This window comes from Ictidomys tridecemlineatus, chromosome 8, assembly GCF_052094955.1.
Source record: "Ictidomys tridecemlineatus isolate mIctTri1 chromosome 8, mIctTri1.hap1, whole genome shotgun sequence".
NCBI lineage: Eukaryota > Metazoa > Chordata > Mammalia > Rodentia > Sciuridae > Ictidomys > Ictidomys tridecemlineatus.
In genome coordinates this window covers 71,066,637-71,093,956 of record NC_135484.1, presented here as the reverse complement: position 1 = coordinate 71,093,956, position 27,320 = coordinate 71,066,637, and the positions used below count along the sequence as shown (strand labels likewise).

Sequence of the window (27,320 nt, the reverse complement as noted above, 5' to 3'; positions counted from 1 at the left end):
GGGCAAAGAAGTAATTGTTCAAACTAGTCAATCCTTATACCAGTTTTCTCCAAATTTTCACCCTTTTTGTGCTCTTAATTTTATCTGTGAGGATACCTGCAGCGAGCTATGGTTCACTGTACCATTATGTGCTGTGAGAAAACAGGCCAAAGCACAGGTTGCCCCTTAATGAACTACCCATTCAGCCAGCTACACTCCCACCACGGAAGATTTCAAAATAGCTCCCCATGTCCCCTGGGAGTTTTATCACTTTTTGTTTTAATTATTATCTAAACAATTTAAAGAACATTCTAATCAAAATATACCAGAACTTTACATGGTTTTATTATACATTACTGTTATCGAAAGCAAACTTTATACAAAAAGTTTTATACACATAAAAAATTCCTGGCTAGGCAAAGCCATTTGTGTGTACATACACACCATACACATATAGTATTTTACATCATTATAATTATACATATTTATAAATACACTATTTAAATTATTTTACAATTTACCAAAATGAAGGAAGGCAATTATAAAAACAAATAAAAAAGAATGAAAACATTAAACTAAATAGTTAAGTTTAAAATGCTACAAAACTTTCTAAAAATCGAGAAGGAAGTCATTTCTTTGAAATATCAAAACTAAGGTTTCAATATTACATTATTGTGGCTTTCATTCTGATAACAAATTCTCATGTTTAAAAATAAATATTTTGACCAATGACAGGTAAGAAAATCAGACTGAATAAGCTGAACATGTTGATTTGAGATTAGAGTCAATAAGCAACAACATGTAGACAATCATCTAGGAATCAAAACTGATAAAACCTCCTTCTTGTTCCTCATTTAAAACATGAGGAATTCAAAGCTTCTGTGTGGTATGAAATATCAATTAAAACTCCAAGGAATTCGGCAACTTATCTGTAATGCAAGAAAATGCTAAAGTTATAACTCTATTTTTCTGGTATAACCATTTTCATGTTTTAAATGACTCTACTTGGAACATATTAAAGAGCTGCTAGCTTTTATAGAATCGGTTGGGTAACTATTGTTAAATTCTGATTTTGTCAAGAATTTAATGCAGCTGTAATACTTGAGGGATAAAAATCAGTTAAGAGTCAGCTAGGAATGAAATAACTCCCTACATTATTATTGTGGAAGCAAAAGAAATCTTGGGATATATTAAAAGATTTTAGATATATAAAATTTTTAAATATTTCAGATTTATACAGGAACATGGAGATTTCAAACTAAGTATCATTTCCAGATTCAAGTTAATTAATGAATTTACTTTCTCTTCTGAAGAGAATGGAAATTATATTTAGATAACATTCAGGTTAAAAAAAAACAGTTTTCTTTCTTGAATGCAACTAAAATCTTAAAAGCACAGTGAACATGAAAAATAACGAAGCCATTAATGACTTACAATATTTTTTAAAAAGTTATTTAAAATAACCTTCTTCTCCAAATTCTCCATTAGTCAATCGTATATTCAGAATGATACAAATAGAAATTTAACTTCACAGTATACTACTACAAAATCATTTGAAGACCTCAATAGCAAACCAGTTGCTTTGAGAAGATACGGAAATTAACAGGTTATCTGAAGACAATAATTCACAAGTGGACTAGAAAAGGATTAGTAACTCAAAAATATTTAAAATCCTTCAAACTATGATCCATGTCCAAATATGTTTTCTATTTAGATTTAACTCAAATTTAAACATTGATGTTTGTCATTCATAACTCTGATTATAAATCAACTGAAAAATATAGTGATATGTTTAATATTGTTCCAGTTTTTCTCCCATAAAATCCAAAATTTTGAGCAATTATCTGTGGTCTTAGAGAAACAAGCAAGCAAACAAACAAAAAAAAAACCCTGATAATTCAAAATTATTGCCTTAATAAAACTATACAAGAATGATTTAAAGAAATTAAGGGCATATAGGTTTGTGAAAAGTATTAATACCTTAATGTAGTAAATCCTGTCATTTATGTAGATGACAATGGATTTCATGTCATGAGCCTGTGTTTTGTATTTTAAGGTATCACACTCTTGATAAAAAGATGCAAGAAATATTAGATGACTGCGCAAATTTCACTAGTTATGAAACATACTGCTACTCACACATATTCTTTTACTTTTTTTCATCTATAAAATTTTATTAGTAATCATCAAATGCATTTTCCCCCACCTTAAGACTTATCAGCAATCAGAAAGTTGAGGAGAGATGCCATGCTGATCTGAACTGCAGCAGGCGTCACTGAGTAGGCCCCTGCACATGAGGTGACCTTAGGTGCCTGCAATCATCCTTCAATCTGAGACTGAAGCAGGAACTCAAATGGATTGTCTCTCACCCACTATTCACATCTTCAATGACTAACAAGCCATTAACTGCAAAATGACAATGTCAAATATTTACTATACTAGTCTCTTGTAGTGTAAACATTTAACTACCTGCATTTTGACTTTTCAAAGAGCTTCATTAGCTGCTGGAATCTTTCTGAAACCTGAAAAATTAAAAGTGATTATAAATATCTCAACATTTATCATCTTTGATGAATATTTTTGCAAAACATCTGAAGACAGAAAAAATTATCCTCAATAAAGATATGAAGTAATGTTTAGAAAAACATAATAAAGGTGAATGTTTAATTTTTCAATATTAAATTTTATTAAACTAGCAAACACTACCAAATTGCCTGATAAAATAAGTAAATGGGAAGACACAGGGTAAAAAATGAGGACCGTTTCAGCCATAATTCTTCTATAATCACCAATTTTTTTTGTTGTGTTTTGGGTACCAGGGATTGAACCCAGGAGCATTTAACCACTGAGCCACATCCCCAGCCCTTTTTGATATTTTGAGACAGGGTCTTACTAAGTTGCTGAGACTGGCTTTGAATTTGCCATTCTCGTGCCTCAGCCTCCCAAACTGCTGGGATTATAGGCATGCAGCATAGCACCTGGTACAACCACCAAGTTTAATAGCTCTACACACAGCCATATTTTTAAGGAGGTCAGCTACTAAAATCTACACATTTTGTTAAATCTACATATGTAGAGAAGTAACACTGGTGAACCAACAGAGATGTAAAAATTGGGTTGTTACCTGATTTGGATTTTTATTCAACTTGACAGCTAAATATGTAAACGTTTTCACTGATGGCCCTCTTTTCTGACACTCCAATAAAATTTCCCGGTCATCATTTCTGAGGAGGAAAATTATATTTAGCTTTTATACAATTGAAGCAGAAAAAGTAATATATTCCACTGCCTTAATGTCCATGAATAGAAGTGACATTTTAATTGAAACCCATAGGAAAAAGACCAGAATATTCAAAATGGTTATCTAAGAAACACAAATATAAATTATTTTACTTTTTCCTTTTTTGTGTTACTGGGTGGGAATTGAACCTGGTGGTGCTCTACCACTGAGCTATACCCTCAGCCCTTTTTAGCCTTCTGAGTAGCTGAGATTACAGGCTATAGGCATGTGCCCCCAAACCCCTTAAGTGAGGTCTTAAAACCTGCACTTCTTAAAAAGTTCACATAAAACTAAAAAATACACTCTACCTAACTTTACAACGATTTGTAAAGTTCTAATTTAAGGGAAAAAAAATAAATTACCCAAACTCCTAGGTTTTGTTTCATCTCTTCTACCATCTATCATTCCTTTTTTTGTTTGTTTTAGTTGTAGTTGGACACAATACCTTTATTTTATTTTTATGTGGTGCTGAGGATCAAACTCAGTGCCTCACGCATGGTAGGCAAGTACTCTACCGCTAAGCGACAATCCCAGTCCTGACTTTCCTTTTTTCTAAAATGTGCTTATACTATTTCCTTCCAAATGAAAAAAAGTTTCTTTGTAACTGAAAAAACACAATGAAAATCCCTACTTTGATGGCTAATTCCCAACCCTATTTAAAAGTTATTACTACAGATTGTTCTACAGTATAGCCAGAATGTACCCTAGAATGTATCTTTAACTCTGGTCACTTTTAAAATAACTCATCACGTTTTCTTATTTTAATTTATTTATTATTGTTATTATTTATTTACTCATTTATTACAGTGCTGAGGATTAAACCCAGAGCCTTGCACATGCTAGGCAGGCACTCTACCACTTTTCCTTATTTTAGGATGGGAAATATCTGATGACATTACAGATTAGATTGTAATTTCTTAAAATTTTCTGGTGATTAATGTCTCTACAAGAGCCTTACCTTGTCCACAAAACTACAATTTCTCCCTTCTTTTTAATAATATTCTTTGCAGAAAGGCTTGTAGAATTGTTGAGTGCTATTGATGAATCCTTAATACTTGGGCTTGCCTTTAATGATGAGGGATCTTTATTCACTGTAGGGAGTTTTTTCTTATTGGTTTTCTTTTGATGACCTTCACCACTTTCACCAGAATCTTGGCCAAGTTTGGTCTTTTCCCTACTAATTATGTCTGTTTCCTTTCTTTGTTTTTTCTGAGAAGAATGATTTAGCATAGAAAAACTTTTTCTCTTCTTGTGAGCATTATCCAAAGTCCCAGGAAATTCTGAATCATCAGAAATCGATGTGGGCTCTGATTTTAAATCATCCTTTTTTACTTCATACAAATCAGGAGATTCTGTGGTCAAATCTATATAGTCTTCTTCAACAATGCATTCCAAAGGCCTATTTCCTATTTGCACCTTTTCTTCCTTACAGTTGTCTTCATCTACACATATTACCTGACAATCCAAACCTTCAATAGCTAACACAGGATGGTTCCCTTCATTTTTACTCTCACTTGAAGCATCTTGTGTCAAATCAATAAATGCACCTACAGTATCAGGGTGTAAAGAATTATCCAATATTTGAGCATTTTGATCTAAATTGCCTCCAGAACATTCCAATTGGTTGATATTTAAAACTGTTACTTCTATGAATTCCCCCAAGTTTTTGGTCTCAGTAACTGGATCCTTTGTTAGGTCTATATATGTGTTTGGAAGATGATCCACCACAGAGTGTGGGATTTCGTCCACTGAAGGCAATTCTTCAATGCTTTCAGGCACTTTTGGTTCCCATGCTTGATGCAATTTAAAACAATCACCAGTCACTTCATCACTACGACCCATTTTACCTGAAGCATCTTTAAGAAATTCATATATATCAGGAACCTGTGTTTGTATCACAGAGTCCTGTTCTTCATGTGTTGGTTTACTGCTATCAACATTGTTGTTGGAATTTTCTAATTCCAACTCTGGAGACTTAAAAACTGAGTTCTGATCTGAAATATATTCTTTTTCTGCTGCTTCATCAGCTTTCTTTCCAATTGCTGGCAAAGGTACCAATGACTCATCAGCCACATTCTGTTTAAGATCAGGAGAAGTGGATGGTGCTGCACGCCTTATTTTCACAATGAAATGATCATTGGATTTTTCCATTATGACAGCATGCATGGGTAGATTAGGATGGTACTGAAAGCCTGGAGCAACAGATCGGCTTGTCCATGATGAAGAGCAACTTGATTTACTGCTTGAGTTATCAGACTCTAGAGCTAAGTGAATATCTTGCTCAGATGCATCCTCTTCCTCAAGTAAGGCATCTTCACTAAAATGTGCACTAATAACTTCCTCTGGAGTTGAACTAGACAAAACTTCAGGTTTTAAGAAACTGAGATGACCATCTGACTTCAGAGGTGATGGTACTGTTAAAGAGACTGCAAGATCTTCAAGGAGTATGGAAGAAATGCAGGACTTAACCTTTTCTGAACTACATACATTATCTTTACTTAAAGCTGTGTTAGTAGACACTTCAAACATACAACTTTCGTCCAACACGTCAGGATGAACTGGCAACGAAAGCCCTGAAGACAGAGATGGACCTTTCTCAGATGATAATAATGACCAATTATCATCACTAATCATTTTCGGACATGGAGAAGCTACCCCTGAAACTAGTTCTTCTGTTGTACAAGTTGGTATAGATTCACACTTAAGACTCTCTAGAAGCTGTTTCTCTGGCGTCTTTAACTCCCACTCAGTTTTTTCAGTACAATTAACACTGTTGTCCAAAAGATCAGAACCTTGCAACAAACTTTTAAATATTTCACCCATCTGTGCATCACTAACTAAATTAAAAGTTAGGCTGGATGCTTGCTGTTCAGTAAGAATCTCAAAACTGCGTTCTGGCTTTAAAGCTGCATGCTGGGATGTTTGTGTATCTTCTATGGTGTTGCCTTCATTTTGCCCTGGCTTTGAGGTGCTTGGACAGTTTAGTTCCAAAGAGTGCTCAGCAGACAGAGAGTTTTTTATACTATCAAAGCAAGTGTTAAAATTTCTTTTAATGTCATGCTTCACTGCGTTAAGACTGGAGTTATTCTGGATTTGATGTTTCTCCTCAGATTTTTTACCTCCCAGCAAAGACTTACAATTCACAGAGTCTTCTGGTTTGGGCAATTTTTCTCTCAACATTTTTTTGTTAGAATTATCCACATTCCTCTTCTGTGAATTTGAATACTGTCTTTTCTCTTTACATGTTTTTTCAGATTTTCCTTCATCACTGTCACTTCCAAAGTTTATGGAATCACAAAATTTTACCAAGATTTTCTTAAGCTTTGCAAACAAATAATCAAGTTGTTCATCTACAAACTTCCACAATTTTTTTTTCATATCTGGTAGCTGTTGTTCAAATAAGCGATCAACTATGCCATTCTTCTTAACTTGCTTAAGTTTAGATTCTATAACATCACAGAGATTCTTCTGTAAAGTAGTCACTGACTTAGAGATCTTGGATAAGTCAAGGTGTTTAATTAGTGATGTAAAACTCAAAATTGCTGACTCAACAATTCTATGAAATTGTATCAGTGAAAATTTTACCTTGAATTTCATATAATTTTTCCTCACATGCTTTCTTATCACTCGCAACATATGCATTATTTCTCGGACAGAAGAGGGTGCAGCAATAATTGAAACTATCTTTTCCAAGCTGGAAGTACTCATTGTCTTATCTTTCCTCTCTGTTTTTGAAGATCTGTTAGATTCACTTGGTCTTTTATTCCATTTGCTATTGGTCTGGTGGGTTTTTACAGATGTTTTTCTATGTTCTATATCCAAATGGATGGTATTTTTCCTCCTGCCTGGGCTAGTTTTTGTGTTCTGCACTTCAGCAGAAGTTTTAGGTTTGGCAGTTCTGTCCATAATTTTTTGTGGCTTAGGGTTTTCACTGTCACTTATAATTTCACCTTCTTCTAATTCATCTAAAGATGAATTCTTACAGGAAACTTCTTCTGTACATCCATCAAATTTGAGAATTGGCTTTTGATTTTCCTTATTGAGATCAGACTGACTCTTAGACATACAATTAACAGAATTTGGTGGAATCACATCTGTGAAAGAGAAAAATATATTAAAGTCACACAACCATTAAGCAGTCATTTTGCAGTTCCATCTTAAAACTTAAAATCAAATACTGAGGCAATTCATTACTTTAAATAGTCTCCTTTTAAACAGCAGAATTTTAACACCTAATACTCCTTTTCATGCTTTCTTTAGGTACTAGGGATTGAACCCAGTAACAGTTTACCACTGAACTACATCCCCAGGCCTTTTTCATTTTTTATTTTTATTTTTTTAATATAGGATCTAAGTTGCTAAGGCTGGCTTTGAACTGATGATCCTCCTGCCTCCTCTTCCCAACTTGCTGGAAGTACAGGAATAGGCCACTGCAACCAACTATACTTACTCATTTCATTTGGCTTTTACTATTCTAAAAAGAGTTTAGAAGAGGCTGGGACAGTAGCTCAGTAGTTAAGAATACATGCTTATTATGTGGTAAAGCCTGAAGTTCAATCACCAGCAATGCAAAAACCAAAAACCAAATAAATAACACTTTTCAGAAGGTGTCTGACAAGTGCAGAGTTTGATCAACTGGAGATGATCTTTCCTTCATTTTAGCATCATCACCGCCTCTATGCATGATAATGACTTTTGAACTACAAAATTATATCTGGGCTGTGCCAAGGATGTAGCTCAGTGGTAGAATGTATAACTAGCATGCTCAAACCCAGCATCAATAAATAAATACACACATTTGAAAATGACTACAGTATTTGAAAAATCTGTTCAATCACTCTGTTTTTAATTAAGAATTAAAGGAGCTGGGGACATAGCTCAGTGGAGAGTGCATGCTTACTAGCACACAGAAGGTCCTGGGTTTAATCACAGTGCAAGGAAAAAGAAAAATTAAGAATTATCTTCATTCCCAGACTAAAGGCTCAATGTACACTACTAGTTAGCAAAAAGGTCTAAATATTATTATTCTCATGTTATCAAAAAAGAAAAAGCACCAACTTATCTTGCTTATGTAATTTACATTATAAAAAAAATGAGTTGTGGAAGACATCACACGTAAGCTATTACCTTTATGAATGTTATTATACGCTGGAACATGAGATGGGCTTTCCATTCTAAGAACTTTTGCTATAGGTCTCACTGGACTATTCAGAGGACTGATGGCTTCTGGAATAGGTCTCAGGTGATTAAGGTCAATGCTCAAAACTGAATTTTCATCATCATGACATAATGAGTTTGTTTCCCCAATTTCCATTCTGTGGTCCATCAATTCAATCTGCTGAAGGGAAGATGCTAAAGCCTCTTTAGGTGAGCATGGCTCCAAATGACAAGACTTACTTTCAACCAGAGGTATATCTACAAGGGAAGGCTCAAATTTGGGGTTATCACGTTCTGAATGGACTACAGGTGAAATGCCAGTTCCTTCAATTGAAGATGGCACCTGCGTTTCACTGGTTTCAGTGACTTTACTTGCAGGAGCCTCTTTCATCTCCATACCCTCAGAAATACAAGAATTCAAACCACCTTGTTTTTTGGTATCCAATTCTAGGACAAAGTTTTGAGAAACACCCATTTGTAATACATCCATTATCACAGAGGCTTCTGCCCTTGCTCCATCAACAATCTCTCCTGTTTCTGTTGATGGAAACAAGGATTCTGTTTGTTCCATTTGCACAGGTGTTGAGAAGGAAGTCTCTGTACAACAAATGGGCATTTCACAAGGCATAATATTTTCAACAGATTTAACCAGTAAACTATTTTCTTCCGGTTTGCTTTCTGGAATAATGATCCTGAATTCAGACTCTGCTGGAAGAGAATCTTTTGGTTCCAGTAACTTTGATTTGTTTTCCTCTGGGATATGTTCATGGACAGAAGGCATACATGTCCCTGTTTCAGACTGTACCGAGGACTCTAAATCAAATCCATTGCTGGACTTGGGAGCATCTATTATTTTATGCTGATTATCCTGAGAAACAGGCTGTTTTTTTGCAGGAGAAAGAGTTAAGTTCAATTTTTCCATAAAACTTAATTTTAAGTCTTTATTTTTGGTTTCATTTGGACCATTCTCACCTCTCACTGCAAACTCTTTATTATCTGCTCCTTCAGAAACTTTGCTGATAGAGACTTCTGCTTGATCATTTTTTGGTTCATTCTCTTTCTTTAAATCAGTAGTGGTTTTCTTAGTTTCTTTATCAGTCTGCAAATGTTCTGAAGGTGACTTTTTGTCACTTCTCATATGCCTATTCTCCTCTTTGTTTTCTCGTTCTCTTTTCCGCTTATCTTCAGTTCTGTGCCTTTCAGGTTTTAAAGGTGTGTTTTCCCTGTGGTGCACAGCATTGGCTTCCTGGGAGTCCGTGTGTTTGTGAGTTCTACTGTTTGAAAGAGAAGATGAACACCTCCCATCTTGAAAACCATGACTGCTAACCCACCTGTCTCTTTTACAATCCTCCCATCCTCTTCTCTCCTCTGGATGGTATTTACTGGAATTATGAGACGATTTGATTTCAATCTTAGAATGAGGAGGTAGTGCTCGTTCAGATCTTCTCCAGTGATCCTGTTCCTTTCCTGCTGATTTAAGTTTGGGATCAACTTTTCTTTCTTCTTTGTCCTGTGATTTCAGTTCTTTTCTATTTGTATTTTGTGACCTTTCGCTTTGTCTATCTAGTTTTTTGTCATTTTGAGATTCAACTCGAGCATGTGATCTTTCCCTGGAGGTCTCCTTCTCCCAAGAAGAGCTGCTGCGTTCATTCCTGTAATCTGAATCTGTGTTACTTTTGAAATTTGAATTTTTGTTCTCAGCTTTTTGTTCACCTTTACCATATTTCTCAGAACGTCCTTGTAGCCTTGGACTAGTTTCTGTATTCCTTGGTTCACCATCACCAGAGCTATTACTTAAATCTTTTCGTGGTCTATCAGTTCCTCTACTATATTGGCTGTGTCTAATATCTTTTCTCCCTCTTCTGTTATCCTCACTTGAGCTACCTTCACCAACTTGATAATGTGAACGTGACCATAAGCCATTGGTACAGTGTTTCTCAATGGATGTAGGCAAATGTGAAGTGTTCTTTTTTTCAGAATGTGAATTTCCTTCCTTTTCTAGGTTTGGCAGTGAAGTATTATGATGTACATCTTTAGACACATCATTTCTAATTCTATGATCAGTCTTTGAACAATAATCCAAATGAGGAGATCTGGATCTAAGATCTTTTGTTTTAACTGCATCTGATGTCCTTGGAGTTTTATGATTATTTCGAAAATGTGGAAACTCAGACAATCTATTGAGAAAGAAATTAACGACAAAAAAGCAAAGTTAGCTGAATAATCTTCCAAATGTTATTCACATGTGACACACTTTTAGAATTAGGAGCCTACAAAATGGCAAAACAAACTTCATGTTATAAAAAAAGAGTGATTGGGTTGGAGATGTAGCTCAGTAGTAGAGCACTTATTTATTAGCATAAGGCAGGCTCTGGGTTTTATTCTCAGCACCACAGAAAAAAAGAAAGTGAGTGATTAGAATTTACTTGTTTTGGCTGGGTATACTGCATGTGCAAGGCCCTAGGTTTAATTCTCAGCATTGGTGGGGGGTGGGGGGGGATTTACCAGCTTCCAACTGAATTAGTCAGCATTCAAAATAAGGATCTCTCTTTCTCTCTCATTTGCTTTTACTTCAAATGCTATCTATCCCAGCCACTTGCCAAACTATTTTAGTGTTCCTTACCATAGGTGCATAATCTCCAAACTAACCATCAGTTCACTTCTTATATGATAAGTGATCTATTCTTTCCCTCATTCACTCTAGTCTGACTGAAACAGAAGAAGAATTAGAAAAGGAAAATACAAGGAAAGCTAGAAAACAGACATGATCAAAAAGTAAGCCTTAATAGAATTCTCTAACCTCACTATCTATTTTGACGACTATTCCACAGTAAAGCACAGCATAAATAGCCATCTTAAAGTGGTTCATGCTATGCAAAAATAAAAAGAAATATAGCACTGGGATTCTTTTCTTAGGAGAATGATATGTATTGACTACTAAAAAATAAGTATTAAGGTTTATATTACTGTTTTGGAACACTGGTAGTTTTTCTAGCAATAAAATAAAGATAGCTCATTGTAGTTTTTGTGATAAGTTTATCTTCTTGAACTTCCATAGAGGTGACTTTTCAAAACTCACTTTTAGGCTAGGTGTAGTGTTGCATACCTGCCATCCCAATTACTAGTGAGTCTAAGGCAAGAGGATAAGTTCAGTCAGATTTGACAAGTTAGCAAGAACCTGTCTCAAAAAATAAAGACTGGTAATGGGGCTCAGTGGTAGAATGACTCTGGGTTTGAAGTCCAGTAATCCAAAACAACCAAAAAAAGGTGGGGGCTAGATGTGATAATTTTTGCCATAGCATGATGCCAAAATTTATGTTTCAGAAGGTAGTTATCCTATGGCTGTAATACCAAGAAGAGACAAACCGGAAGCTAGAGAGAGTAAAAACAGATGCACAGATACCAACAGAAAGATTACTACCAGTTCAAATGGGAATAGAATGGTGGAAACAACTGTAGGACAAAAGAAAAAAATATTTGCAAGATCAAAAGTCATAAACATCAACAGAATGTGGTATCTATCTGGACTGGGGGAATGATGGAGATTTAAGTGTCAATGATGACCCCTATGCAGAATGACTACATGTCCCAGCTTGTCAAGCAATCTTGGCATATAATTACTGTTAGCTATTCCTTCAACTTTTACAAGTATTCTAGTATAGACTATAAATTAAATGGTCATGCAACTCCTATGTCTGTGGTTTACCTAATCAAATAAATGACAAGACAATCCACTGAGCTAGAAAACAATGAAAAAGTTTTAATGATAAATCACTTTTGTTTGAGGTCATTTAACAACCTAGTGAAGCCCTAAGCAACCTATCTCAAAATAAAAAATTAAAAAAGGGTTAGAGATATAGTTCAGTGGTAAAGCACCCCTGGGTTTAATCTCTAGTACCAATAAAAGATAATACTGATAGAGGAAAAAAAGGACAGAGGCTTAAGCTTTGAGAAATGAAACCTACAACTAATTACTGGAAGAAAACTCACTAAAACAAAATGAGAAACTATTTCAAGAAGGGATGTTGGTCAACTGTGTCAAACAATGTACAAAGGGGCCAGTTAAATGGAAGTCAAAACTGTTTGATGGATTTAGTGGAGGTGACTATTGACCAAAAAGATAGCTACTTTGGTAGACCATTGGAGGCAGATGTCAGAAGGACTGGGTTCAAGAGTGAGTAAAAAGACAGAAAATGGAAACAGCCAGTTTAGACAACATTTTCAGACATTTGGTTATGAAAGGAATGAAAGGTACAAACTTCTCTACAACACAGATTGTCCCCAAATAAAGAAAAAAGAGTGAGCAAAATAGAGAACCCACTTGAGAAATAAAAGAATACATAATTGAGACATAGTTTAAGAGTTGTTAATTAATAAGTGCACATGCTTTTTTGTGTATGTGCTAGGGATTGAACCCAGGACCTCACGCATTGCTCTATCACTGACCTACCTACACCCCAAATCCCTGCTCTCAGTATTTTAGTAATTTGGTATAGACCTAGAAAGACCCATAACATTTACACAATCTTTTCAGAAACAAAGAGTATTAAAATAAGATCCCAGGTAGTTTAGTAAATGGAATATACTCACGGAGGTATGTGGCAATGTTCTATAAATTATACATGTAAATTATTATGACAATAAACCATTAACACATTAGTTATTATTCTTACTAAATACAATAAAATACATATTTTCATTTTCCTACTGAAAGTAAAAATTATTCTGCACATCAATACCCACATAATTTAAAACATCCACATCCACCCCTTAGTTATACCTTTGGTGAAGATTATTTATTTCTTCATCTTTGCGGTTTATTTCCACTCTGGCAGTTTTGATAAGTGCTGAAATATTCTTTTTAAGAGACTGGTTTTCATTTTTTAAGCTGAAGTTCTAAAATATATATTAATAAATACATTACTAAAGTACACATCCACAGGACTATTAATAGTACACTTATATTAGTTAGGAATTATTGAATGCTAACCATGCCGGGCATGACATAATTTTATCTTATGTAATTCTAAAAAAAAAAAAAAAGCAACCCTATGAGAATTACTAGATTACTATAATTCCCATTGTACAGTCAGGGAACTAAGAGCCAGAAAAGATAGCCGGCACCAGAAAAGGCACACTTACAATAGGGTTCAAAATGTAAAAACAATAAACATCAGAAGAAATTTTTCTGCATGGGTACCTCTCTTGAAAATCAAAAGCAAAAATTGATAAGAATTTTATTACATTTAACAACTAACGTTAAGCCTGACACTATGAATTAGTTCTCAGATGAACAAAGAACAAAATCTAGAGTTGACTTGTTCGGGAACAGAACAGAAAAGGAACAGAAGAGAAATAATTTTACCAAAAAGTAAAATAGGACATCAAATTCTTAATATTTTGCAGCAGAATCACAAAACGGGTCATTTTTGCAAAAACTATGAAAGCACCATCACCATTTTTTCACAAAAATCATTCTAAATCTTTGATCCTAAAAACCATATTGTTTTAAACCACCTACTGTTTCTGTAAATGTTAAAATTTATTAGTTGGTTTAACAGATTTTTTATATTGATGCCATTTTAACAATTCAAGCAGTTTTCCTTTATCAATTTCATCAAATCAAGAAATAATGCCAAGGACTGGATATATAGCTCAGTAACAGAGCATGTACTTAGCATGGGTCAGGCCCTGGGTTCAATCTCCAGCAGAAAGAGAAAATAAACCTTCTTTATAAACTGCCAACATGTCAATTTCTATTTATAACAACAACAAAAAAGTAGGGCTGGGGTAGAGTATTTGCCCAGCATGATGAGGCCCTGGATTTGATCCCCAGTATCACCAGAAACAAAAACAAAAACAAAACCCCAATTCTTTATATAAATGACCAACATTTGAGCATAACTTCTATTTGTAACAACAATGACAACAAAAAGTACATTTTTTCAGAAGAAACTGGGTCTCACTATGTTTCCCAGTCTGATCCTGAAGTGGGTTTGAATGATCCTCCTGCCTTCAGCCTCTTTAGTAGCTGGGACTGCAGGGACCATGCAAGGGCCAAGCTGGAAATATTAAGTTCTTTTTAAAAATTGTTGGTCTTGGGGATTGAACCAAGGTATTTTAAAATTTTGATTTAAAAAGTTAACAAGTTTTATAGTAGCTCAATTCATAATAGCTAAATTATGGAACCAACCCAGGTGTCATTCAATAGATGAATGAATAAAGAAAATATGGCATATGTATTCAATGGAATATTACTCAGCTTTAAAGAAGAATGAAATTATGGCATTTGCCAGTAAATAGATGGAGCTAGAGAATATCATGCTAAATATTTGTCAATTTTTTTTGGGAGGCGGGGGAACCAAAGGCTAAATGTTTTCTCTAATATGCAGATGGTAATTCACAGTAAGGCAAGGAGCACTACAGAAGAACAGCATTACCTTATATTAGTCAGAGGGAAGTGAGGAAAGGGAGGGGAGAGGATGTGAGGATAGAAAAAAATAGTAGAACAAAACAGTAATTACTCTCTGTATATATGTGACTGCATGACCAATATAATTCTACAACATGTACACTCAGAAAAATGAGAAATTATATCCAATCAATGTATGATAAAAAAGTGCATAAATGCATTCTGTCATGTATAACTAATTAAACCAAGTTAAAAATTGAAAAGGTGAAAAAAAGTTAACAAGGCAAAAATAAAAGATTTATTATAATCCCACCTGTGTCTGTATTTCCTTAAACTTTTTCATCAGCTCTTTCATCTGCAGCTGACATTTTCCATATTCTACCTGTAACTGTAAAATATAAAAAGATTAATTTAAGCATCATACTAAAATATTTTCTTAGCTTAAATGACATTTCAAAATATTCAAAACTTTACAAACCAATCCTCGAAGAGGAATATGTCTACTAAAAATAAAGGCTGAGGTTGTAGCTCAGTAGTAGAGTGCTTGCATAGCAAGTTTGAAGCATTTGAGTTAAATTCTCAGCACTCCATATAAATTAATAAAATGAAGGTACATCAACAACTAAAAAAAAGTATTTAACAAGATACTAGTTCTTAAGTTTAGTCTACCAATGATTAATTTTTTAAAGTTTCACATTCAACCTTTAAATCTTAAACTTCAAATATGGTAGAAGAAACTTCTTTCATTTAAGTCTCAAGACATATTATACAATATAACTTAGTACAAATCATAAAAAAAAATGTTATATTACACTGTAGCTATCTGAGTAAGGTTTTATATACTGAGACATTCAAATTTAGCCAAGCAAAATTGTAACTAAATTTAAACAAGTATTCAGAAAACATTCCTTTAAAAAGCAGGTCTGAAGGCAGAAACTGACTTAACTATTCTTTGGTTTTTTTTTTTTTTTGTACTGGGGATTGAACTTAGGAGCACTCAACCACTGACTGAGCCACATCCCCAGACCTATTTTGTACTGTATTTTATATATATTTAGTTATAGGTGAACACAATAACTTTATTTTATTTTTTATGGGGTGTTGAGGATCGAACCCAGTGCTTCACGCATGCTAGGCAAGTGCTCTACCACTGAGCCACAAACCCAGCCCGCTATTTTGTATTTTATTTGGAGACAGGATCTCACTGAGTTGCTAAGTGTCTCACTTTTGCCGAGGCTGACTTTGAACTCTCAATCTTTCTGCTTCAGTATCCTGAGCTTCTGGGATCACAGGCAGAAGCCACTGTGCCCAGCTTTAAATAAATACTTTTAACCTAAGAATTAATTCTTAAACACAAAATATTTAATCAATAGTAAGTTGCTGCCTGCTTTTGGGGAGCTACAAGAGTAAACAAGTGTCATTAGTAATTGTGGCAACTCATACATCATTGTACGTTGCCTCCTTTGCAGTTCCTTCTTCAGTCAGGATCTCTTCATATAAATCCAAACAATTTCGAGATGGCACACAGGATTTGGAAGTGCTGTCTAAAACAAACAAAAACCCTTTACGTTAACATATTAGGCTTCTTGATGTTATGTGTGTATATAATCTGAGTGTATATATTTCTCCCTCTACTATATTTAATTCAAATATATACTGATTTCACAGATGACAGGTGAAATATTGATTTACCTAAAATCAAACATGATAATCATATTTGTTCAAAACACTGGGAGATCTAGCATGAAAAAGGTTTCTAATTTAGATAGGTCCTAGACTCTCTGCATATCATTCTTATTGACACATTTGAAAATATTTATTAACTTTTCAAATGTTCTAATATCTTGCAACCAGTGATAGGAATAAGCAATAACATGTATAGACAACAACATCCATGGCATTTCAAAGAAAAACATTTAAATCTGAGACTTGATTGATTGACAAAACTGTATGCTAATTTGCTTTACTGATCAAGGTTTGGGCATTATCTGAGTGTAATCATTTCAAAGAATGGGCAAATTTAGAAACCATTAGGTTATTAGGAATTGCTAACAACAACAACAACAAAAACAAACCTAATAAAATGAGACTATTTCATGGAATTTACATACCAGAAACAGCATTGTCCAACCCAGCATATATGTCCAGTGAGCCTTCATCATTATTTTTAAGAGGAGAAGCTGCAAGAACAGCAAAGATTAGTTAAAACTGACTTTATAAACTGAGGTTTCTTTCCCAGTCCAGGAAAAGATTTTTTTAATTTTGCTCCAAAAAAGACAAGCTTTTCTACATACTGATAAACAGAAAGATTTCTGCACTAGATATGTAGATTTGTAACTTTACTTCAGATTTTAAAAATTTCCTTTCAAATAAATACTAATAAGAAGGTTTTAATTTCAGTAACAACAGACTGGTTTTTATCAAATCAATCTGCAGATAACAAGTATAAATGGTAAATAAAATATTAAAAGCTATCTGAAGAGTCAGAGAACAGCCCAAAGCAGGAAAAAACTGAGAATGTATAAGATCTTAGATATCTAGCACTACAGGTATCGGAGGGATAGGAAGACAATATCTGAAAGAAGACTATATGAGTTCCCCATTTTCCTTTTTTTACTGCTTTTTGTTGAAGGACAGGTCCAGGTTGCTCTAGGTAGAGCTACACTAAACATTGAAAAATCAGATGGAAACCTCCAGTCTTTTTTTTTTTTTTGTAAACCAGGGATTGAACCCAGGGGTGCTTTAATCACTAAGCAACGTCCCCAGCCCATTTTATGTTTTATTTTGAGACAAGGTCTTACTGTCTTAGAGCCTCATTAAGTTGCAGAAGCTGGCTTTGAACTTGTGATCCTCATACCTCAGCCTCCAGAGCAGCTGGGATTATAGGGATATGCCCCCATATCCAGCTGAAACCTCTAGTCTTAATGGCTTGAAGAACAGAGGAAAAACTACTGAGTTGACAACACCAATTAGAAGGCAAGAGAGGAAGTCCAAAAAGCCAAGGAGGAATTTCTCCAAATTCTGCCCCAAATATCTGGGTGACCTCCACAAAAGGTAGAACTCCAAAATAGATAGCTAAACTATCTGAACAGAGATTTCAGTTGTTATCCACCTCAAGGGAAAAGAAAGTTTAAGTTCAGCTACATTAAATTTGCTAAAATTAAGAGAGGAATATATCAGATAAAATAATTCAGAGGAATATAACAGAACCCAGTGTCTATATCATATCATTCATAATGTCACAAATACAATCCAAAATTACTATACAGAAAAATCTCAGCAGAGAAATAGAAACAAAAATAACCACATGGAAAAAAAAAAACTAAAACTGGTAACTGGATATTAAAAAAAAAAAAAAAGTCACTGGATGTACTTAAGAGCCAGTGAACTATATAAATCAATAGAAACTACCCAATCTGTAGAAAGAAAGCAAAAGACAAAGGGAGAAGAAGCAAATCTTAGTGATCTATTGGATATCAAAAATTATCTATAGATATTACATAATGTTAATCTGGAGTCCAGAAGGAAATGGAGAATAAAGGGAAAATGATACACTGGGATGCTAAAGTACACTAGATGGAGTAGTAAGGTAAATGACTATAAACAATTGAGTAAATATACAGTATAATTTTTCCTCTTAATTTCTTAGTTCCTAATTCATTAAGATGTATAGGACTATTTAAAGTGAAAATTATAGCACTGCATTTTGGGCTGTGACTACTATAAAATAAAGAGCAAGATAGAAGATAAATCCAACTATAAGATTCTATATTTTAAGTGAAAAAGTACAATTCTAATAAACAGACTATAAAATGTTAAAGATCTATCATACAATCCCTTGAACAACCACTGAAAATAACGCAAAGAGGTATAACCAAAAAGATTATATATAACTTAAAATGGAATTTAAAAATATACTCAAAGTAGAATGTATATTGGAATTGTCATTATTTTTTAAATGTATGTAGGAATGTAACTCAGTGGTAGAGTGCTTGCCTGCATGCACAACACCTTGGGCATGCAGGACACTGCAAAGAGAGAGGGGGAAAAAAAAAGAAGTATAAGCAAGGACAGGAACTTGAGAGTAATATACAGAAATGAAAAGAGCTGTATCAAGCAAATGAGATTAATCCTGTAGTTCTGTCCTTCAAAATTTTAATAAGGTTGTAGATGTAATAAAATTTATTTATTTTTTGGTGCTGGGGATTGAACACAGGACCTCAAGCATGCGAGGCAAGCATTTCACCACTGAGCCTTATTCCCAGCCCAGATGTGATAAAATTTAACTATTTGCGAATCCAGATGAAAGATAAAGATGTTCATTATATTACAGATTCAATTTTTCTGTAGGTTTACAGTATTTTTTTAAAAAATCATAAGAGAATTGCAACTTGAAACTACATCAGCAAAAATAATCAAGTTACACTGAACAGTATTACCCAGACTGGTTATGATGACCATATTTGATATAAGCCCTTCCATATCTATGAATAATATTTTTTATGATGTTAGGGATTGAACCTATTATTGGCATGATAAGCAAGTAGTCTATCATGAGCTACATTTCCACCCCTATGAATATTTTTAAAAACATTCTAAGTAAAAGTAGAATTCTACCAAACCCAACTGTCTTTTCACTACAGCATTCATAATTCTCATTCACGATATGCATCTATAGTCTTAAAAAAATGTAATGAGGCCACAACATAACTATAAGAAAAAAATTAAATAATAATGTTATATCAGGATTTGAAAGTTTATCTTCTGCATATTATCTAAGATACTTTTTTTAGTGCTAGAGATACAGCTCAGTGGCAGAGCACTTATATACCACATATGTGAGGCCTTGGATTTTATTCCTAGCACTATCAAAAACACAACAAAACAACAAAAAAGACAATAAAAAAACTTTTTATGAGCTTATTTTACTACCGGGTCTTCGTTTTCTCTTGTTCAAACTAACCATTCATTTTGACTGTTGTTTTTTTCTCTGAAAAACATTAAACAAGAATAAATGCACTTACTGAAAATATTAACTACAAGAGTAGTGAATACTTATTTTGGATGTCAGTGGCAGTTATTACCATTCATATTGGCAAAACTGCTAACTTGATTACATTTAGAAGTTAGAAAGGATATGATAAAAAGATCAATTGGGTTTTGTGGTATTGTGGTGCACACCTGTAATCCCAGCTACTCAGGAGGCTAAAGCAGGAGAATAACTCAAGCCTTAAACTCAAGGAATTTAAGGGTAGTTTGAAGAACACAGGATGACCCCATTTCAGGAAAAAAAAAAAAAAAAGAGTTGGAAATATAGGACCATAGCTCAGTGCTACAGTGCTCAATACTATGTGTGAAGCCCTGGATAGTCAGTATCATAAAAATAAACAGAAAAAGGTTCACATTTACTAAGCACTACTTATGACCCAAGCATTTTATTGTATTAATTTACTTATGTGAAGAGAGAAAAGGATACTAATGGCAGTTTACCATGAGGGTAAGTAAATGATTTGAAAAAAAAATTTTTTTAAGAGAGAGAGAGAATTTTAATATTTATTTTTTAGTTACTGGCGGACACAACATCTTCGTTTGTATGTGGTGCTGAGAATTGAACCCGGGCCGCAAGCATGCCAGGCGAGCGGGCTACCGCTTGAGCCACATCCCCAGCCCCATGATTTGAAATTTAAAAACTGAGGCGGGCTGTGGCTCAATGGTAGCACACTTGCCTGGCATGTGTTAAGCACTGGATTCAATTCTTAGCACCACACATAAATAAATAAAGGTTTATCAACAACTAAAGAAAAAAATATATATAAAGTAAGTGAGGCTGGGGTGTTGCTCAGTGATAGTGCTGTGTGTGTGCTTAGCATGCACAAGACCCTGATTCAATAGCTAGCACCAAAAATTTTAAAAATAAGTAAATGGAAAGTCAGTCAATTTAGAAAGACAATTAAAAGTAACCTTACCAGAAAAGACATCAAATAAACTTGTTCCATCACCATTGTCATCATCTGCTGCCATGATCCTATTTCCTTTTGAGAGTTGCCATCTAAGGTATTAAATATAAAGATTTTCCACTGTTAAAATCAACCTCACAATTCAGAAAACAAACCTAGCTTCAAGTCAAAAAGCAGCTTTTAAATTTGGAAATACTAATAAGTTTACTCTCTAACATACTAAAAAACAGACTCATGATAATCAAAAATATGCCTAGCCAGGAGGTAGGCACACACCTGTGGATCCTACCTATATGAGAGGCTGTGATAGGAGGATTGCCAGTTCGAGGCTAGACACTAAAATTAGTGAGACCCTGTCTCAAAATAAAAAATAAAAAGGGCTGTGGATGTAGCTCAGTGGTAAAGCTCCCCTGAGTTAAAAAAGATATCATCTGGGCAAAAGTCAAAACTATAAAAAGAAAAAGTATTAATAAGATTAAAACCACACACAAAGTAAATGATACTACGTTTATAAAACAGATCAAAATATACTAACACATCCAAAGCCTTGGGTTTAGTCTCCAACAATGCTTGAAAAAGAACCCACAAAACACAAATCTAATTTCTGACTAAAATAAGAACCATCACCATTCTCACCAAACACATACACACATTAATATTAGTAAGAAAGGTTGGGGATGTAGCTTAGTGGTAGAGTACTTGCCTAGCATATGTGATGCCCTGGGTTCAATCCATAGTATCACAAGAACTATACACACTTGCACACAATCCCTTAGATCCACTGCTAAAAAAAAATGGGCAAAAAAAAAAAAATTTAAAAGAGGGGAAAACATCTTTAGAACCAAAAGAATTTAACTTCAATAATAATGAAGATAATGCAAATTAAGACAACGAGATATCATGTATAGAAAAGCAGTGATGTAGTCAGGTCTGACTACTTGGCTTACAAAGGCATTAGCGTGCAGTCTAGAAATCTGGACTTCATGAGGATTCCTACTATTTCCAGAACTGATAACAAGTGGCTTACCATATCTAAACCGTTCATACAAACAATATGGTTTATGCTAAATACCTGCTTTCTTTCTAGAAGTCTAAAACTTTGATAAGTGCAAGGAGGGGCATTTCATAGCATCAGCCCCTAATAAAAACCCTCCATAAAGGAGATCAGGAAAACCCTCTTTAACCACTTTACTATATAAGGAGATAGTGAAAAGACATCATCTTTAAGCAACCAGAACCCCATCAGAGATCCAAGTTTTTTGTGGACTTTTCAGCCTCCACAACTGTGATTAGTAAATGATTGTTATTTATAAGATAATCAGTGTATGGCATTTTGTTATAGCAGCGGCCTGATAAAACTAAGACAAATAAAGAGCCCAAACCATAAGTAAATAGCAATAGGATTTTTAACAAACTGAATGCAGCACATAAGTACCACTCAGATAAAGAAACAGATCATTTTCAGTACCCTAGAAACCCTCCACATGTACCCTCACAGCCACTATTCATTCCCAAATCTTGAAAGATGTACAAAGAACAAAAGCATATACATTGCTGGTAACTTGCTCTGTAGATGTAGTATCCGCATGTCTATGGAGGATTAGGGAATATCAGTAAGGATATATACAGATTATATGTGAAAACACCATTAGCAAAACGTTGAAAGAAAGCTTGATTAGGATAAACACATAGAATTGTAAATAAAATACCTTGGTTGGAATGTACCTCAGGTAGAACAAAATTGGGAGACAGACTGTCAAATTCATTAATGTCACAAAGAAGATACTAAACATCAGAACAAGAAATCTGAGCTTGATCATTTAGAGCACAGGAGCAAGGAAGTGAGAACCTGTTCTTCACATTTTCTAGCTTCTAGAAGCTGCCTGCATTTCTTTGCTGGTGCTTCTTCCTCCACCTTCAAAATCAACAATGACCTATCTTCTTTCCTTTTCAACCTCAGCTTCTCAAAGTCACATTTTCTCTTTGGTTCTGTCATTCCATTGACTTTCCTAGCTCCTGCCCTCTGAGTCCTTCTTATAAGGACTTGTGTGAGCACAGTGGGACCACATGAATTATCTAGAATACTCTCCCCACTTCAAAATCCTTAGTTACATCTGCAAAGTCTATTGCCATTTAAGATAACATATTCACAGGTACTCAGGATTAGGAAATGGGCACCTTTTAGGGCCATTATTTGGCCAACCACACTAAAGAACTCATTTTAAAATTTTAGTTAAATAGCTACATGTGATCAAATATACTACACTGGATAATAGACCATGAACTATCTGAAGGCAGGGATCAAGTTTTATTAATCTCTGTATTCCTTATACTAATATACATACTTAAAGATGTTTACTATACAAACAAGGAAATGGGCCAAAAAAGACTAAACCAGCCAAAATAAATGTCTAAGTCCATGAATTGAAGCACATGTTTATTCTTAAGAAAATTCCATTGGCTTCACACAGTCTACTTAATTTCATTTACCATGGAAAACTCACATCTAAAGGATTTCATAGAATTGTGGTTATTACAATTTCAATAACTATAAATGCCTTTTGAGTACTTGTAAAAATGTTTAGTTTCTTAAGGTTATGAACTCCTGGATATCATCAATCTTATTTTCAATAACTGCACAAGCATAAATTATCTTTTTGGGTTAAACTATTGGACAAAAAATAAAAAAGTTAAAAAGAGCAAGTATCACCACAAAACGTAGGGGTACTAAAACAAATTTATAGTCAGCCCTGTTGCCTCCTCCAGGGGCTTGAAAACTATACTAAAATACAAACCAATAGTCAACAATAAGATGGTAAATAAATACATTCCTGTAAGTAATAAAGTCTAAAACAAAGAGATCAACATCTACTCACTTCTTGACATCTCTATTTCTTGAAGTAACCCTAACATTTCCAAATAGCCTATTTACACTACCTTTGCAATATTTCTCCCATTTATGCCCATTTCTGCCATTTCAATGTGTTCCAGGCCCTCCCTATTGCTATCTAATTATCTCCCTACTCCAAATACATGTTGCAAACAACTATTGGATTAATATCACCTCTTGTTCAAAATTTTTCCATTACTTCCCATTATCTAGTGAATAAAGTCCATACTTCCTTAAGGAGATAGTGAAATACACTGATATCTACTTTTCTAGTCCTACCATTCACTATCCCAGAGTTTCCAAAAATCCATTTTATGTCCAATTAAATTTTGCTCCAGTTTACAAAGACACTTACTGACACTATCACCCCATAGCTCTTCCTCACATCTATCTGAGTTTACAAGCAAGTACAAGATGTGAATACCCAGATTAGAATATGTGAAGCCAAGATTAAAATGTGAGTTTTCAAAAAGTCAGGAGACAGGGGAAGAGGTTTATCTCAGTGGCAGAGAAGTTGCCTAGCATTCCTAGTTTGAGACCCAGGACTAGCGGGGGAAAAAAGGTTGGGAATATACTAATGATTAAGATACTTAGACTTCATCCAGTAGGGATTGGGAGAACCACTGAAGATTTCAAAGCAAGAGAACATCAGTCAAAGCTGCACTTCAGAAATTTAACTCTAGCAAGAATATGGAAAATATTAGTGGTAAGCACAATAGGGAAGGCTTACCAAAATAACGCAAGTGGTAGTAAGAGGTCATTCTAAATTATTTTTAGTGGAAATAAAGACAAAGAACAGATTTGAAAGATTTCTGTGGCACAATAAACAAGATTTAATGGATAGTGTATTCAAGTGTCCCCTGTTCCCTATTTCAAATTGTTCTTCATGCCACAACCTGAGCTGTCTTTTCAAAATGCAAATTTAATTAAGTTCCCTCCTCTGCTTAAAACCTTTCAGTACTTCCTGATGATCTTAGGATAACTTTTTCTCACAATTTTTTAAATACTTTTTTTTTAGATGTTAATGGACCTTTATTTTATTCATTTATTTATATGTGGTCCTGAGAATCAAACCCAGTGCCTCACAATGCTAGGCAAGTGCTCTACCACTGAGCCACAACCCCAGTCCTCACAATTGTTTTTAAGACCCTGCATAACCTGGCCTCTAACCACCCTACTGATGTTACTTAGATTCCTCTCTATTCCCCAGCAATCTATGCTCTGACTGACTATATTGGCTTTAACTCCTTGAACATGTTGTTTGTTCCTTCTCATACCGAATATTCTACAGAGCACTCTTTGCTCAACACCCTATCTTTATTTAACTCTTCGATATTTTGGCTTAAGTAATGTTGATCATCTCCTGGCCACTCTCTCTGCCTACTAGGTCATGTCCTTAGTAATATTTTCATATATATCATTGTGTCCTTTCTCTGACTTCTCATAGTTCACATTTACATTTTTGTGGGATTCCTGGAGAAATGACCATATTATCCACTATACTAAAGCTCTCTGAAGACAAAGACCATCTCCATTTTGTTCACCACTATATCCCCAGCTCTCAGCACAGGGTCTGGTGGGTTGTTAAATAATAAAAGAATATTTTTTGAATTAATAGCAATGAAGAAACAAAGATATTGACTCTCCTAGAAAGAAGGGGAGGAGGGAGAAGAGAAAGAAGTATGTACAGTATTGGATTAGTTGGGAAAAAGAAAGTTTTTACACTTGCTCTCACCTTCTCCCATTTGAGGATCTCAATATACAATGAGACTTACTACTAACGGGAGTGGTGCACCTGTGAAAAGCAGAGACAAAATTTTTAAACCTGAGAACCATAATGATTAAAAAGAGCTGTTAGCTGGGGGTGTAGCTCACTGGTAAAAGGACATATTTAGCATGTTCAAGACCTTGAACCCAAAGCTGGGTTCAATCCCCTGCATTGTAAGCTCAATTACTCACACATAATTGTTCTATTCAGATATGGAAGCAAAGTAGATGAGATAAGGATAAACTAGTCTTTTTGATAGGACAATGTTTTAAAAGGTGGTCTGAAGGAAGTTTTATTTTTTAAAAATTGCAACAAAAGGGGCTGAAGATGTAGTTCAGTTGGTAGAGTGCTTGCCTCGCATGCAGAAGGCCCTGGGTTCAATCCCCAGCACCACCACCACAAAAAAAAAGCAACAAGCAAGCATTTGTAGAAAATAATAGAAAAAAGCCAGGGGATAGAGACAGCATATTAGACTCCAAGGATGTGTGAGGGGAAGATACTAACAAAAGTTATCGTATACTGAACATTTTTTTTAACTGAACACAGATTTATTTTGGTCATTATTTACTAAACACAGCAATAATAACTATTTACAAAGCATTTACATTGTATTACGTGTTTATAATCAAGAGATGATTTAAACGCATACAGGAGAGTGTTTTAAAAGTATACAGGACAGTGTCATATACAATGTATTTATTATGAACGAAGTACTGACCTAAATGCTCTAAATACATAAATGACTTGCCTTGAATCTTCCTTAATGTCATATAAGGACCATATTATTCTTTTTTCTCATTTTACATATGAGGGCTATTAAGACACAGACTATTAAGAAATTTGCCCAAGGTGAACAGCTGGTCAGTCTCTAAACCCAGAGGACCAAAATCAAGAATATATATTACAACACGAATATACATATATCTACCCATATATATGTACGTGTGTATACACACACACATAAAAGGACATTATCTCTTGTAAAACGTCAGGAAATGCAAGGAAAAAATAATTTGGGGGAGGGAAGTGAATAAGAGAATTCTTGTCCTAGTAGCCTCTGTCCCTCTTCGAAGAGGCGTGGTGGGAGATGGGGGATGGGTCTTGAGGACTGGCTAAAGTTTTGGTGCTGGTGCTGTGAATAAGAAAGATCAGGGGCAAGTCAAAAAGTCAAGGGTCAAAGTCATATTAATCCTAAAACACAAACGCTGAGATTTCTGCGAATTCTACATTCACATCCTAGTTACTGTGTGTTAGGTTTTGGTTACTGTGGTTTTAGGTGCTGTATTGACCAAGACAAATAACTTCTCTCGGTATAACAGTTTCGGAAACAACCAACATAGTGATCACCTGACACTGGAAAAACCATTTTTCTAGAGAATCCTACCCAAAAGCTTGTAAAAGTGTGTACCAAAGCCAGATTGGATGGGGGGAGGGGCGCGAAGAGTGGTCGAAAGAGCAATTCCTCTCTGCGTTCGCTCCCAACCCCCTCCCGGACCCTCTCCTGGGACCGTCCAGGGACAGCAGAGCGACGCAGAGTAGGAGCCCAAAAGGTGCACCCCGGGGCTAGGGGAACGTGGCTACCTGCGGTCCACAGACGTAAGGTGCGGCCCTTACTCCAATCACTTAGTCGTTTTAAATGGGCTTCCTCCGACTCTCTGTCTTCCCGGGCGCAGCCAGTCTCGGTTTTGGAGACGACAGCACCATAGAGCCTCTTTCTGCAGCTCAGCTCAAAGCGGGTCCCCACGGCAACTTACCCGCCCTGACCGGCCCAAGACAGCCCGGGTTCCCTTCTGGACGCCGAGTTCTCTTTGGCATCTCCACCAATACCAACGCGCAATGAGGACGCGGAGGCGGGACGAAGGGCTCAGAACCAATCA

At 35.0% G+C, this 27,320-nt stretch overlaps 1 protein-coding gene across 13 annotated transcripts; it reads right to left on the bottom strand.

The window, feature by feature from the left end:
- Positions 1-302: 302 nt before the first annotated feature.
- On the bottom strand, positions 303-27,320 carry Casp8ap2 (caspase 8 associated protein 2). Of its 13 annotated transcripts, none has more exons than XM_078019610.1 (12): positions 27,198-27,320; positions 25,411-25,470; positions 21,489-21,569; positions 20,795-20,877; positions 16,940-17,008; positions 16,272-16,372; positions 15,142-15,216; positions 13,197-13,312; positions 8,387-10,593; positions 4,218-7,353; positions 3,104-3,203; positions 303-2,501 (listed from the first exon to the last, which is right to left on the bottom strand). In XM_078019610.1, exons 4-12 carry the CDS (start codon positions 20,847-20,849, stop codon positions 2,445-2,447), a joined length of 5,916 nt encoding a protein of 1,971 aa, XP_077875736.1. In that variant the 5' UTR covers positions 20,850-20,877; positions 21,489-21,569; positions 25,411-25,470; positions 27,198-27,320; the 3' UTR covers positions 303-2,444. The 13 variants fall into 13 exon arrangements, 12 of the variants coding, with proteins under 12 accessions (XP_077875736.1, XP_077875737.1, XP_040139030.2 ...); XM_078019611.1 differs by having other exon boundaries at positions 21,489-21,566; XM_040283096.2 differs by having other exon boundaries at positions 27,025-27,270.